This window comes from Ranitomeya variabilis, chromosome 3 (assembly GCF_051348905.1).
Source record: "Ranitomeya variabilis isolate aRanVar5 chromosome 3, aRanVar5.hap1, whole genome shotgun sequence".
NCBI lineage: Eukaryota > Metazoa > Chordata > Amphibia > Anura > Dendrobatidae > Ranitomeya > Ranitomeya variabilis.
In genome coordinates, this window is record NC_135234.1 from 538,764,110 (window position 1) to 538,780,423 (window position 16,314).

Sequence of the window (16,314 nt, forward strand, 5' to 3'; positions counted from 1 at the left end):
ACTAACTTCCTGCCTGACCCCCAGTTTACCCACTATGGTGGGGAGTGGCCTAATGAATAGCACCCTTAGCTCCCCCCGGAGGCCCTGCTGTGAAACATATTGGTGTCTGTGATACCTGATCAGAAGAACTCCTTCAGTGCCATCGAACGCACCATGGCTCCCCTTAGTGGCGAAGCCACAGTACTGCAACGACCAGGACTCTGGGGCGCTGCACTCCCCCCTGGTTAAACACAGTACTCCGGGACTGGGAAGAAAAACAACAATACAGATTAGCAAAAAGACATACAATTTTGTTGAGTGCAAAACGATAAGTATACTTGAACAGGCTTCCCTTTATGGGAGGTGAGGACACTTTAACGTTACAAACATAGTCAACATTGTAAATTACAGGCTATACATAACTCCTGCTACCCAACCGGGTATTCTACTTAGTGCAAACTCTGGACCAATAAATTAACGTTGCCTTTAAGAAACATACACTCTTAGTTTACCAAAGGCCTTCCCATAATCACATTACAGGGCAAGTTAACTCTTCATTCTCCTACTTTCGAACCTGCAGGACCGCCTGTCCCTATGGCACCAGACCTACTGCCTCTCCTTTCTTTTACAGGACCGCCCCGTTCAGCCAGGGCCTACTGCCTTTCTCTACTATACATAGTATAGACATAACATTCCTTTCAGTTTGAGAACATGGAGCCCACTCTGCCTGGCTCCTATAAGGACTCACTCACTAACCCCTACGGGTCTACTTTCTGTCCTTAGTAACGAACTAACTTTCTATGGGGACGCAGGGTTTACCTTCTATCCTCACCTTCATTATTACTTTCTTACGTTTCTATCCATGCAGAACTCTAGTCTACCTCAACAGGCTTTCTGCATCTTTCCTTTTGAAGAACATTATTCAAGCTTCACATTTCAAACATATTAAACACATATAACTTTTCATGTAAAACGGTTACATTTCTTGCAAAGCATCATCATGACATTACTGTTCCAAAACAGTATCACTTTCAGGTTCAATTCTAACCTCCCCTTTAAGAGGAGATCAAGTCTTTCTGAGGTAGCTCTTCTTCTCAGCCTACCAGTCCATGCAAAGGCTCCGGAATGGTATCTTCGCAAAATGTCTTTAAACAAAACCAGTAGGAAGCACCTTTAAGAAGGTGCAAACTATTTACAGGAAAGTTCGAATCATGCACAGTCCATGATTACTGCAGTTTGTGTAACTTTGTGCAAAACTTCTGGAAAACAACAATAGTGACCCCGGGTCAACAAAGGGGTCACCTTTTAAAGTTTACCCTGGACGGGTTTAGCAGCAACAGGAACAAAAGAACAAACAGTAACTATTTACATTTTCAGGTTTCCGAGGTTTACTCTTGCTCAGGTGGCTTGGGCTCCTGCCCCCCGGCCACTGTGGTGCCAGTGTCCGCGGTTCGAACGTGCAGATGAACTCGACTGGCCAACTCGGTGGCCGCTACCAGGCGCACTGTCGCGATGGTGACAAGGTCGGGTGCTCCTGGGACCAGGTCCGAGGTGGTAAGGGTCGCGGCTCCAAACATACACCGCCGAACATTCCGTGCATACCACCCGAGCGGGTTCTGGTGGCGGCTGTAGGTCACCTGATCCCCCTTCTGCAATGGTTCTCCACTTCGGCCACAGCAGGGAGCCCTCACGTTACAGTGCGCAACAAAAACGTCAGTATCCAATCCTGGCTCGTGTATGAGGCCCCACCCCCTTCTTGCATGGTAGGCCAACACAGTGCCCCGCCTTATCACGTCTCTGTCATCCCATGCCGGAGGGGATTGTTGTATTTTCGATGGACCCATCGGCTCGGCCTCTTTCCGGCCTTTCCACTGTAGAATCAAGCACTGTCTATATTGTTCCCACGTAAGCACCGCAAGAGTGGACCCGTTCTCCTGGGATCCATCTGTCCCAACCCAGGGGCTGTCCCACCGAAGAACTACTCCATCTAGACTCACATCCACGGGCTCTCCCACTCTAGTCGACAGCGGTGGCACCATCCTCCCCAGGTCACCAGGGGATAACACCATTAACCCTGCCGAGAAGGGTCGACCTTTACTGAGATGGAGGTGGGTCGTGGAAGCGGACTCGGGAGGGGGAGCAGGGGCGTCTTCCGTACCTACGCCTGATGTGGTTCCACCGATGTCGATCCGGTCCGCCGACAAGAACGCTGGAGTCGGCTGCTGCTCGGACCGCGGCTCTTCCGATGCGGCCCCCGAACGCTGCTCCGCTCGCTGTGGTTCCTCCTCCACGGACTCCAAGGTCAGGGTTGGTGGACTCAGCTCTGCTATCTGCTCCAGGAGTTTCAGGCCCTCCGGCTGCAGGGGACATAAGTCCGTCTCCGGTGAAGAGGGGCAAGCCGGAGTCGCATCTTCCTCGCTCAGGCACTTGCTGTTCATCATCGCTGCCTGATAGTCGGTGGCAGTGCATGCACCTGACTCCGCCATTTCTCCGAGGTCGGGCTTCTCCATCACCCGCTTCCCGCTGTTGCAAATCAGGAGGTTGTCTTCTGCTTTGGGGCAGGTCATCTCCTTGCAGCCCGAAGCGCAGAGGGCGGTATCCATTTCTCGCGCCATTCTGGTAGTCTCCTCCCATAGCACGCCCTCCTTCTTCTCCAAAGTAGCAATGGCGGCGGCTTTTGGCGGGAACTTCTCTTGGTCAATGGTAACACACAGTCTCTCAATAAAGTACGGTTCAAGTACAGTAAATCACAGTCTCTAGGCACACATGACCTGATTCCTCAGGCTTAAGTAGATCCTGTTCGTGACGCCAAGTCTGCGGCGCGCCCCCACACCGCCGCAGGGCCGAGGGGTACCCGGAGCCGGGCCTCTGGGATCTCAGTCCTGGGGTTGTCACGGTGGCTAGACCCGGTCCGTGGCCCTGTCCGTCAGTGGGGGACGTCCGGTGAAATAGGTGGTGATAACGGTGGTGTAGCGGTGCAGTTGTGGGGTGCAGGTCGCGATAAATAACGAGGACACCAGGTTGCAGTCTCTTTACCTCTTTACTGGAGATCTCTGAGTCCTCAGTCCAGAATACGGTTCACCAGGCTGCGCAAGTCCGGCCGGTCCAATGGCACCTCCAGAGTTCTCTTCACAGGTGGAAATCAGTGCCTTCCTTCTTAGCGCTGTGTGTTGTAGTCCTTCCCTGCTGTGCTCACGGAAAGTACCCCACAACTGTTGTGTCTGTTTCTTAAGTTCCCTCACAACTCGATTAGATGTTCCTCTCTTATTCCGTCCCTCCCTGGTATTCAGGTTGGAACGGCACCCGTTTGTCAGGTAGGCCTGGAGTTCTTCCGGGACCCTAGTGACGCCCCTCTCCCGCAATTGCCCCCCAAGACTTCATAGGTGATATGTGGTAGACAGCCCGCCTGAGACTGACTGTCCTGCCGCTGTTTGGAGTATGGCTTAAAGCTGTATATTATTCCACTCCCTCGGCGTTCCGGCCACCGGTAATGCGCCTCAGCAAGGTGCTGCCTCTTTCAACAAAACCCCTGCTGGTATTCTCCGTCTGCTTGATCTCGTTTCTCACTCAGCACAATCTATCTCGCTTCTAGTCCTTTCTTGGGCACCGCCGCTATGCTGAGCAGGCACGGTCCCGTTACGTTCTTTCCAATGCCAAGCCTCTGCCAGGATCCCACCCCTGGCAGAGACCCTACTGTCTCTTCCTCCACAACACCCTCTCTCACTAGGTGTTGCTTCGTTCAATCCAGTCAGCGTTCTAACTAACTTCCTGCCTGACCCCCAGTTTACCCACTATGGTGGGGAGTGGCCTAATGAATAGCACCCTTAGCTCCCCCCGGAGGCCCTGCTGTGAAACATATTGGTGTCTGTGATACCTGATCAGAAGAACTCCTTCAGTGCCATCGAACGCACCATGGCTCCCCTTAGTGGCGAAGCCACAGTACTGCAACGACCAGGACTCTGGGGCGCTGCACTTATACTTGTATATAATATATTACAAGAATGTTTTGTTCATGGCAAAACAGTTTTAGAAGAAAAATAATTGCATTGCCCTTTAAAAATCCTGTAGGTTCAGACTTCCAGACTTTCAAATGGTTCATGGAAATTTGCTTTGTTTTCATTTTTTGATTTATATTAATTTCTTTTATTGTAGCTTGTCGACATTTGGTTGAGAATGTATAGTTCCTGTTGCTGTTGTTGTTTATAGGTTGTAAACATAAAGACCACCCTTTTTTGAATAGAGGCCAATTTGTGGCTGCAGTTTTGCAAATTCGAGGAGCACTGCTTCCCATTATTTGCAGAGGCACAGTGACTCATGTATATAAGGGTGCTTTCAAATTGTGTTTAGTACACGCTATTTGATCCTGTCAGGGCATATGTACGAACCCCACACAAAACGGGATCCAGACATATGCACCTTCTGGGCCATAGACTACGACGTCTGAGTGTGAATCATATAACAAAAAATATGCAAACAAAACCATATGTAAAGATAAAATGTAAAAGTTTATTAGGTAATAAGTAACAAAATAATTAAAAGTAAAAGTCGACCAGCTGAACCAATGCAGCGGTGCACAACACAGATCTAGTGCTTGGGATGCATTAAATAGTAATAATACTTCAATACATAGATGCAGTACATAGGACAACAATATAAGAATGATGAGCCAGCTTATGTGTGTTGGTATTGTAATGGTATAATACAGTAAGTAATGTTACCAACAGCAAGCCTGAAAACAAAGTACAGTCACTAGTCCATAAATGTGCTGGATAAGTAGGCGTGGTAAAGTGCAAATTCTAATAGAGGTAGGAAAAGATTATAGAGCGGTAATTACCCAAGCATGTGTACAACCGATTCCCCTAGCCGTGGCTGTTAACCAGTTAAATGCCGTTGTCAATCTCTGATGGCGGTATCTAACGTGCGCTTACCGGAAGCGTGTCACTAATCCTCCCATCAGTGACCCCGTCACATGATTGCGGGTCACCGATGGATAGGGATGACAACCAGAGGTCTGCAACAGACTTCTATGGTTGTCATAGCAAGTGAGCATTTCTGTTACACACATGCGATCTGATCATCGCCTCTGTGTAGCAGAAGCAATCAGAGTACTGCAAAAAGTAAAAAAATAAGTTTTTAAAAATATTTTTAAAAAATGTAAAAGTTCAAATAACCTCCCTTTCGCTGCATAAAAAAAAAAAAAATCAAATATACACATATTTGGTACCACCGAGTTCAGAATCGCCAGATCTATCAATATAAAAAAGAATTAACCCGATCGCTAAAGGGTGTAACGAGAAAAAAATTAATAACTCCAGAATTACGGGGTTTTTTGTCACCGCTACATTGCAATACAATGTAATAATGGGCAATCAAAATATCGTATCTACACTAAAATGGTATTAATAAAAACGTCATCTCGTTTTTAATAAGCCCTCACCCAGCCCAAGATCACAAAAAATGGAGACGCTACAGGTCTTGGAAAATGGCAACATTTTTTTAAACAAATTTTGGAATTTTTTTTCACCACTGAAATAAAAAAGAACCTAGATATATTTGGTGTCTGTGAACTCGTAATGTCCTGGAGAATCATATTGGCAGGTCAGTTTTAGCATTTAGTAAACATGGTAAAAAAAAATTAAAAAATGACTGTGGAATTTCACTTTTTTTGCAATTTTACCGCATTTGGAATTGTATTCCCATTTTACAGTACACTATATGTTAAAACCAATGGTGTCGTTCAAAAGTACAAGTTGTCTCTCAAAAAACAAGCCCTCACATGGCCAATTTGACTGAAAAATAAAAAAGTTATGGCTCTGGGAAGAAGGGGAACAAAAAACAGAAATTCAAAAACTGAAATACCCCTGGTTGTTAAGGAGTTAAAAGGTACCTGTTGGGTCCGATAAAATTATGAACCTCTAGATATGGTGTTAATCTGCAGGTTAATAGTGGTATGAAGAAGCCTGGACTGGCCGAAAATTAACAATCTTTCCCGGAAGCTCCCAGCTTTCTGTCATAGAGGCATGCCCGGGGCAATTACAGTTTCTGCTCACAGCACTAAAAGCGGCAGCTGGAACCATGGCATGGCACTGATGTACTGTAGAGCGAGCTGTCAGTCAATGCCTCGGTCTGGCTACTTCTACCACTCTCAGTTCTGTGAGCAGTGACTTTAATTGCTTCAGTCATGCCTGCATGAGTTAAAGACTGCAGCTCCTAGGAGTTTATTTTCTCCAAGGTGCCATACTTTCCCTACTACGGCTGGGCTCCTTCATAATGCTATTGACCTGCAGATCAGCTCTATTTCTGCAGGTTAATAATGTTATCAAACCTGACCGGTTGTTGCGTTTTCACTGTGAAAAAAACGCAGCGTTTCAGAGTTCCAGCTATGTAGCTGGGATATATAGAAATCTCATGCCTGCTGTGCTTTTTTTACGCAGAGTAAACTGACCTGCGATGTTTCATATAGACAACTTGTCAATTTCTCTTGAGTTTTATGTGCGGATTTTCCCCATAGAATTGTGTTAGATAGATAAAATCCGTGAGCAAAACCCGCATGTGCATTTTTAGTGCCTTTCTGCTTCAGAAATGCACTAAAAAAGCATGTAATCTGCATACAACTATATCAATAAAATTTTGTCAAAGCCAAATACCAGGAAGTATCTAAAACAAAGTAGCTTTATTTAAAACATCACATTCTAAGAATTGACAAAAGCCGCAATGTAAAAAAAGGCTATTAAAAATGCATGTCAAAAACACACTCAAAAATCAATGAAAAATGCAAGTAACTTAATTTACATAATAGGTGCAGATAATCTGCAACATCAAAAACTCATTGTGGAAGCGTAGCCTTAAAGGAGCTTTCCAAGCATCTGATATTGAATGACAGATTAATATTGAAAGCTTGGAAAACCCTTTAAAGCGAACCTGTCAGCAGAATTGCTAAGTGAACTACAGGCACTGTTGTGTTGTCGCTATTAAAATGATACATGGGGTGATGAAGTCCGTCTTGTGGTTCTTGTGTAATCAGTGTTAGTTTTCAGTTAATGAAATGCCTGTGTTCTGGGGTGGGACTGTAGGCAAATTCTTATCTTCCTGCCCACAGGCCGCCCCAAAGTACTAACAGTCTGTCTCTATGATGAGGAACATGTTTGTGTTTCGGGCAGGCCTGTGAGCAGGTCTTTCCTTGGTTTCTCTGGCTGAGAGCGGGAAGATGAGACTCTGCCTACAGTCCCTCCCTGGAGCACGGGCATCACATTAACTGAAAACATCTAACACTGATTACACAAGAACCACAAGATGGATTTCTTCACCCCTGGTATCATTGTAATCAGTATAACAGCGGCAACATGCAATCTCTGTGTTAAGGCTAGCGGAACGCACCGAGTAAATATAGAGGTTTTATTATAATTGATGCGTTCGCAGCCCGGGGTCCACCGTGCAGGAGAACCTGTTGATAGCAAACGGCAGAACTATATGGCGGTATGAGCTAACCCTGTTACTTCACAGAGTAGCCGAATCTCAAAGCACTGCATCCTGTTTGACTTCACAGTGGCACAGGCTAACTACTCAACTGAGAGCAGTCAGTGGTCATGCATGCACACAAACTCCTCGCCGGAGGTGCCAGCATTCTAGGGGCTTATTTCAGCCGGGTCCCTGAACACAAACTCACATGACCACACTGGCGCGAAGCACATAACATAGAACAATACAACGCATGGCCATGCGGCCATGCGAGCCTTAAATAGTTGCAGCACGTACAGGACCTTCCTAGAAGGACCAATGAGAGGCTGCCACAGAGCGTGAGCACCTACAGGACCTTCCTGAAGGACCAATGGCCTTAGCTGCAGTATCTGATCATGTGACCCTCGATCTCCACTGAGAAATCTTACTCTGGGCATGCTCAGAACGAGAAAAGCAGGACTTAGTCCCAGAAGCGTCTGCTCGCCGCTGCCCAGCATTGACTTCCATGGCAGAAGCAGGAAAAGCAGCAGTATCTCTTTGTACAGAGTCAGACTGAGCGAGATGCTGGGACCGACGTATCCGCTGAGCAGGCTCCACTGCGGCAGGAGAAGAATGGGAGACCGCAGCGGAGATGGCCCGAGATTCCCCCTGTGCAGAGGCGGGAACTCGACCCCTAACAGTCTGTAGTTTACTTCGCAAAATCCTGCTGTCAAGTTCGCTTTAAGTGGATCAAAAATTCTGAAACTTTTACAATCTTCTGTTGCTTTTTTTCCTACAGTTTATTTGATAGGATAAATTCCCAAATCCTGTAAATTGCATGATATGTATTTCTAGACTATATCTGTAAGATATCACAATATAAATGTGTGGATTTCTGTCTCTGATATTGTCCCCCCGCTGTAAAGGTGAATGTATATATTATCCATTTTTGTTGTCTGCTGGGAAATGTCCTGCCTCTGGCAGTGAAGCTGTTAAAATCTTCAGGAAGATTTTTGTTGCCCCTTCTCATAGATTCAGTTTAGTGACACTATGGACGTTTGCCAGATTGGATTTTTTTGACCACTAATTGGTTAATGTCATTTTTTTCTTCTTTCTGTTACATAATCCCGATCTGAAAATTGATAACGGCTTCTTACTCATAAACGTTATTGAACTATTGTAGGCGGCATGGCCTCAGATTGTTTAATTTTTACATAAACCCCAGCTGACGCCAATTGCTTTCAGTAGTATACGTAGTTGAGGGGGCACTTTGAAAATGAATAAGACTTTGCTTTCATTGTATTAAGGGTATAGGGTGTACCCTCTACAGTAACAGGAGATTGGAGAATATGTTAAGCCTGTTCAATCACATATCAAAGCTGGTTATCACAAGAAAACATATGCTCCCCTGCAACTTCATCCCAAAACATGGTCACTGGGCTAAACTAAAGCCAGTTACAGGCAACTTCCAGGGAATGAATATTGTTTGCCTGTGAATAAGTCGTACAAATTAATATGGTGATTAGGAAGAATATTGCAGGCAATATGCAATTAAATTGAGCAGTGCCTGCTTTATGCCTGTAGTAATAAGTGCAAATATTTCGGCAAACCAAGCATGTGACATCTGCAACTGTGCACTGTAGAGGGGAAATGGGATTGACATAACCCCACCATAGACAGGAAAGTGAACTGCCGTGGCGCTGGTGTGTTAAAGGGAACCTGACAGCTGATACATGCTGCCCGGTCCACGGGCAGCACGTATCAGGCAATGACTGTTTGACACTGAAGCACTGTAGCATTTCAGAAAAAAATCCCCTGGGGACAGAGACCACGCTGTAGATTAGTTAGACAGTTGGGTCCCCAGCGGCTTCTCCTCACCCGCTGACCTGGAGTGTAGGGTCTCTGCCTACATGCGCATGGATTGGGAAGCCTGTATCAACTGTCACGTTCACTTTACAAGTGGTTTCATATCCCAGAAATGTCTTCAGTAGTGTTCCGACTACTGAAAACCTCATAAAGTCTGAAAATAGGGATAGCCATGTGGCATATCGAATTGAAGTGGTTGTATTCTTCATACAGTTGTGGCGAAAAGTGTTGACACCCCTGTGATTCTGTCAGATAATACTCAGTTTCTTCCTGAAAATGACTGCAATCACAAAATTCTTTGGTATTATTATCTTCATTTAATGTGTCTTAAATGAAAAAACACAAAAGAGAATGAAGCAAAAAGCAAAACATTGATCATTTCACACAAAACTCCACAAATGGGCCAGACAAAAGTATTGGCACCCTCAGCCTAATACTTGGTTGCACAACCATTAGCCAAAATAACTGCGACCAACCGCTTCCAGTAACCATCAATGAATTTCTTACAATGCTCTGCTGGAATTTTAGACCATTCTTCTTTGGCAAACTGCTCCAGGTCCCTGATATTTGAAGGGTGCCTTCTCCAAACTTCCATTTTTAGATCTCTCCACAGGTGTTCTATGGGATTCAGGTCTGGACTCATTGCTGGCCACCTTAGAAGTCTCCAGTGCTTTCTCTCAAACCATTTCTAGTGCTTTTTGAAGTGTGTTTTGGGTCATTGTCCTGCTGGAAGACCCATGACCTCTGAGGGAGACCCAGCTTTCTCACACTGGGCCCTACATTATGCTGCAAAATTCAGACTTCATAATGCCATGCACACGGTCAAGCAGTCCAGTGCCAGAGGCAGCAAAGCAACCCCAAAACATCAGGGAACCTCCGCCTTGTTTGACTGTAGGGACCGTGTTCTTTTCTTTGAATGCCTCTTTTTTTCTCATGTAAACTCTATGTTGATGCCTTTGCCCAAAAAGCTCTACTTTTGTCTCATCTGACCAGAGAATATTCTTCCAAAATGTTTTAGGCTTTTTCAGGTAAGTTTTTGCAAACTCCAGCCTCGCTTTTTTATGTCTCGGGGTAAGAAGTGGGGTCTTCCTGGGTCTCCTACCATACAGTCCCTTTTCATTCAGACGCCAACGGATAGTACGGGTTGACACTGTTGTACCCTCGGACTGCAGGGCAGCTTGAACTTGTTTGGATGTTAGTCGAGGTTCTTTATCCAACATCCGCACAATCTTGCGTTGAAATCTCTTGTCAATTTTTCTTTTCCATCCACATCTAGGGAGGTTAGCCACAGTGCCATGGGCTTTAAACTTCTTGATGACACTGCGCACGGTAGACACAGGAACATTCAGGTCTTTGGAGATGGACTTGTAGCCTTGAGATTGCTCATGCTTCCTCACAAATTGGTTTCTCAAGTCCTCAGACAGTTCTTTGGTCTTCTTTCTTTTCTCCATGCTCAATGTGGTACACACAAGGACACAGGACAGAGGTTGAGTCAACTTTAATCCATGTCAACTGGCTGCAAGTGTGATTTAGTTATTGCCAACACCTGTTAGGTTCCACAGGTAAGTTACAGGTGCTGTTAATTACACAAATTAGAGAAACATCACATGATTTTTCGAACAGTGCCAATACTTTTGTCCACCCCCTTTTTTATGTTTGGTGTGGAATTATATCCAATTTGGCTTTAGGGCAATTCTTTTTGTGTTTTTTCATTTAAGACAAATTAAATTAAGATAATAATACCAAAGAATTTGTGTTTGCAATCATTTTCAGGAAGAAACTGAGTATTATCTGACAGAATTGCAGGGGTGTCAATACTTTTGGCCACAACTGTATGGAGAACTTTTTTGTATGTACATATATATATTTTTGTGTAAATGGAAGCAGCACCAGCACTCCAATGGAAATAAAGGAGAAAGGCTTCAGATAAGGAGCTGAAATGTCACTTGTATGTGTGTGAATTAGGTCCACTTTTTCCACTTATTTCCATTGGAGTGGTGCTTCCAATCTATTTTTTCTATGCTTGGAGACTTTTTGGCTGGTTGCTTGCAGAAGTATCATACCAACAACATTAGGACTGTGCTGCTATTTTTCCATTGCTTTATATTTTTATGAATTTATTTGGTGGGAATACTATAAATTTGTCTTTTCCAGTGTGATTCATAATATAATCCAATTTTTTTTCATAAATTCCTACATTGCTAATCTAATGTCTAAATAAAAAAACAACATTGAAATGTGTGTGCAGATTATTATTTTTTTCATAAAGGTACTGGTACCAGATAGGGTCATAACTGTAGTGTTTGCAGGTGTTGCTGTTGCACCCAGGACCTGGAGCCAAGGAAAGGCCTAAAAGTTCCTTTTGACCAATTTGAAATGACCAATACTAGAGTATATCCTAAGAGTTGGGGGCCCTGTGGGAGATTTTGCATTGGGGCCCTTAAACTTCAAGTTACGTCGCTGGTACAAGATGAAAGCTTTCTATATGTGTAGCAATCTATGGCTCTCTAATATGTTATTGGGAGGGTATGCTGGGACTAGTTGTGACACAATGGCTCAACGCCTTAATATTAGAAGACATGTCTTCTCCTGCTGACCTGTAAGCACTGCATTACTGCCCTATCTTCCATGTACCTGATGTTGCATGTTTATAGAGGTAGCTGGATGTGTTGATCACCTGAAGGCTGCTGCTGTAGTCTACAGAAAGAGATATATTAAGTCCTGATTTGTGGTCTTTTTCCTTTGATGTGTTGCAGGGGGCATTCACTTTCCATGGGAGTATGATAGACATGCCCTTGCTTAAGCAGGCACAGAACATCGTTACGCTTGCCACAGCCATCAAGAACGAATCATCTGTTAAATGAAGCTCTCGCCGGGAGTCCACTCCATACAGCGCTTGTCTTAGAAGACGGAGGGAGACTTGAGAAATGTTCTGAGGAACAGTGGAAGCCATTGATACTAGAATGATCATGCTGCATTTTTTTCTGTACATGTATGTCATTAATTACAATAAAAGTCACCTCCAGGAGCTCTCAGTCCTGACTTTCTTCTGGGCACCGCCATTTATCCTGCTTTCCTCCTATAAAAATGTAAGAGAGGATGACAAGGGCTGAACTGCCATAAACTTGTGCAGGATGGCCCTGTGCAGCCGCATTTACATGACACTGGAGATACCACCACAGGTCATATGCTGCGTCTTGTTAACTGGCTTAGCCAAGCTGTTTTGGAGAGGTTAACCCAGCTTGTAGTGAGGGTAAATAAACATAACAAGCGGCCATTGTCCCCTATTCAGTGTGTACTCTTATATTCAGGGCCAGGGGTATTGAAGCTGCACAAGATCAGCTTGTGGTGCCAGAGGCCTCGAATGAAGCTTCAAACAGCAACAATCAGACATTTTGTTTCTGCTCCTCATTAAATCATGAGGCTTTGTGGCCCCAGCACCCAGGACTGTTCTTAAAGAAAGGAGCAGAATAGAAAGTTCTACGCCACGCACCAACCTCTCTATGAGCTGCCCTTACACACTCGCCCCGGGACGGCGGCTCTGTTTATTTAAATGGGTAAATAGAAAACACCATTCATCTTCCCACTAGATGGGTGCCAACCCACATTGCCCACTAAAGGTTCTGCAGGGTCCACAGTGCAGCGTCTTCTTGCTAAATATATAAGCTCCTCCGAGCTGCAGTAATCGAGGAGAGACGATTAACCCTAGCATCATATATGAACTGTTCACATGATGGTCTGAGAAGGAGGACTGGGATGAGAAGGACATTACAAGGTGTCAGTAATCATAATTTCACAGAGAGAACTTGGATAACTTCTCTCCAGGCTGATTAAACCATCAGCTTTGTGACCCCATCAACAAGGATAGGGGATTAATTCAGGTCAGAGGTGACGGAGCTGAAAGTTTCGAAACGTCAGCAAGTAAAAAAAAAAATCAATATGGAAAAAGTGGTCAGATAGAACAGATTTATCGACTTGCTTCATGTGCATCCAAACTGTTTTAGAGATTTTGTTGTTGTGACACTCCTGACTAAGCTTTTTAAATATTATTTAATGACTGACTTTATCAAAACCGTGGCATAAATGTATACGTTTCTGCATTTTTCAATAACCGGAAATAGGCAGCAAAACTTTATACATGTTGTCAAACCATAATTAGACTTTCATCAAGAAACACATGTAAAAAGCTTGTAGTTTTCTAAAATTGTTTTCTGACTCTTTTAGTGGCTTCTTATATGGTAAAGTATGTTTTTTCTTGGGTATTTATGCATTTTAAGGCATATTAATGATCATATTGAGCTCTATGGATGAAAATGCCATAAGCTGAGGTTGCAGGGTGCTGACAGATAAAGCTTTCGAAGACTCGAATTGCAGAGTGGTCTTCTCGGAGAACATGGCCAGCATGTAATATATATAGTGGAAGTGAAAATTTGTCCTAGGAAATCTGGTCTGGATGAAAGGACAAACATCTGTCCTCAATGTTTTGGATGGAAAAACACATTAATTAGTTGACTAATGCATTGGCAAAAATGTTTAACTTATTCCTTTTTTACCACAAAATATTCTTTACACATATGGTAAATAACTGGGACATTTTCTCAGACAAAATTAAACTTGAGAAATTCTTTTTCTTCTTATTTATGCCTTCTGTAAATAATGGTCCAGATTCATTGTTGCATTTTTTACTGTTTTTTGTTGAGTTTTTGCCATTTTTTCACCCTTTTTTTTGTTAAATCCATAATTATCTTTCCAAGTCTGTCTTTTTTAAGTTTGCCATTGTGGGCAGCTTTTAGCGTTTCCAGATGTTGTCGCCTGATCCATCATTCGCGACTTTTCAAAAGACACAACATTTGTTGCAAATATACTCCAGTCCCCTCTAGAGTGATTCTTTTTACGCCAGAATTGTTTTGCACAATTTTTGCAAAACTTGCAATTTTTTGTTCTAAATAAAAAATACTATTTTTAATTTTGTACAAAAGGCATGATTACCACATGCACCACATTGATGAATCTGATGCAAAAAAAAGTCAACGAATAGCACAAGATAAAAAAGAAACGTGATTTAAAAAAGCGTAAATTATAAATCAGAACCCATAGTTTTTAAAACATTAACAATGAATTCTTTCTCAAAATAAAAATTGCATTTTTTATTAATATTTTTTTTGCATCTTTGTGAAAAGACATAATAGTGTGATGAATGCGGAAACTGAAAAATGCACTGCACTGTATGTTCTGTGTGTTTTTTTTTCTAGTGGTGTCTTTTCTTTTTAACTTTACTTGCATTTTGCTGTGTTGGTTTAAAATTGCAGCATGCTCTAGTTTTGCTTTTTTCATCCACTTCATTGTATTTTTTTTTACTATAGACGTCCATTGTATTTTCTTCTAGTTAAAAAAGCATGTGTTAACATTTTGTTTTGTATTTTTGGTTGCGTTTTTGATATTGCAAATCATTAAATGAGATCTCTTGCAATGCTGCAAATGCAGTTAGAAATTGAACTAAAAAGGCAATAATAAGCTACGTGGTGTGTGTGTGTGTGTGTGTGTGTGTGTGCGTGTGTGCGTGTGTGTGTGTGTGTGTGTGTGTATATATATATATATATATATATATATATATATATATATATATATATATATATATATATATATATATATATTTATATTTAGATATAGATATAGATTTTTCTCCATAGATTTCCAATTGATGTGGAAAATCTGCAAGTAAAAAACATATGTTTTATAGTACATTCCCGTGGTGGGAACATATCAAAAACACATGTAATCTGCACATATGTCAAGAAAATGTTGTCAAATGCAAATACCAGGAAGTTTTAACAACAAAGCAGCTTTATTTAAAGCATAACAAACCAAGATGATACGAAAAATGCATTCTCAAATATGTGATAAAAACGCATGTAAAAAAAACAAAACGAAAAAACAGGATGAAAAAATGCAAGTAACCTAATTTATGCAGAAATGCTGCAGAAAATCTGCAACATCAAAAACTCCAAAAGCTCATCATGGGAACGTAGCGTAAGGCCTCTTTCACACATGTTATTATACATTTGTAATACATACGTGCAATATGGACGAGCAATTAATAAGATGCACCAGGTTTTGATCAGTTTTTGCCCAATAGAAAATAATAGCAATAAATGCAAATATGGATGCAAAAACGAATCAAATGCTGGTAAATCCATATTTTAAGCATCTACATAATAATAATTAATAGCCATAGTCTGTCTGTAAAACTGATCAAAATAGCACATGCCGCATTTTATAAAAACAAAAGTGAGAAAAAAGTCCATGTGATTAGATCACCATTGGTTTAACTAGCATCTTATTTCAATCGATACTAAATGAATCAAATACTCTCTTGTGAAAAAGTCCTTAGGCCATGGTCACCCGTTGCGTTTTTGCTGTGTTTTACAGTACCAGCAAAGTCTATCATTTCAGAAATCTCATGCGCACGCATTGTTTTTTTCTGACTGAATTGTAAACTGCAGCATGTCACTTCTTTCACAGTTTTTGCTGAATTTTTTACCTATAGGCTATGTTCACACAAGTTCGATTTTGCTGCGTTTTTTTAATGCAAATTTTATGCTGCTTATAGATGCACATTTTTGCTGTGTTTTTTTGCTGCATTTTCATGCTTTTTTTTGCTGTCTCTTGTGCATGTTGATAAAGTTTAATGGAACCCCAAAAAAATCCTGATTTTACTTTCTTAGGTTTTTGCACCAAAAACACAGAAAAAAATGATGCTTGAGTTTTTTGCTGTGTTTTTGCGCTTACCCATTGTTTCCTATGGGTGAAGAAGTGACATGCAGTTTTCAAAAACACCGTAGTTTTCCAATACAGTCAGGAAAACAAACCCAATGTGTGTGCATGGCATTTCTGAAATCTCATAGACTTTGCTGGTACTGTAAAACGCAGCTTAAAATTTGCAAGAAAAAAAACGCTGCAAAAATGCAACGTGTGAACATAGCCATAAAAAGCAGCTTCTGACTGCCAACAGACTGCCAGATTTTGCCTGCA

General features: G+C 42.4%; 1 protein-coding gene across 1 annotated transcript in view; it reads left to right on the top strand.

Moving 5' to 3' along the window:
- CLYBL (citramalyl-CoA lyase) overlaps positions 1-12,310 on the top strand; it is a 581,768-nt gene extending 569,458 nt beyond the window's left edge. Inside the window, 2 exon segments of the mRNA XM_077297069.1 lie at positions 12,039-12,128; positions 12,130-12,310. Coding sequence (XP_077153184.1) covers positions 12,039-12,128; positions 12,130-12,249 — 210 coding nt within the window. The 3' untranslated portion in view covers positions 12,250-12,310.
- Positions 12,311-16,314: the final 4,004 nt, after the last annotated feature.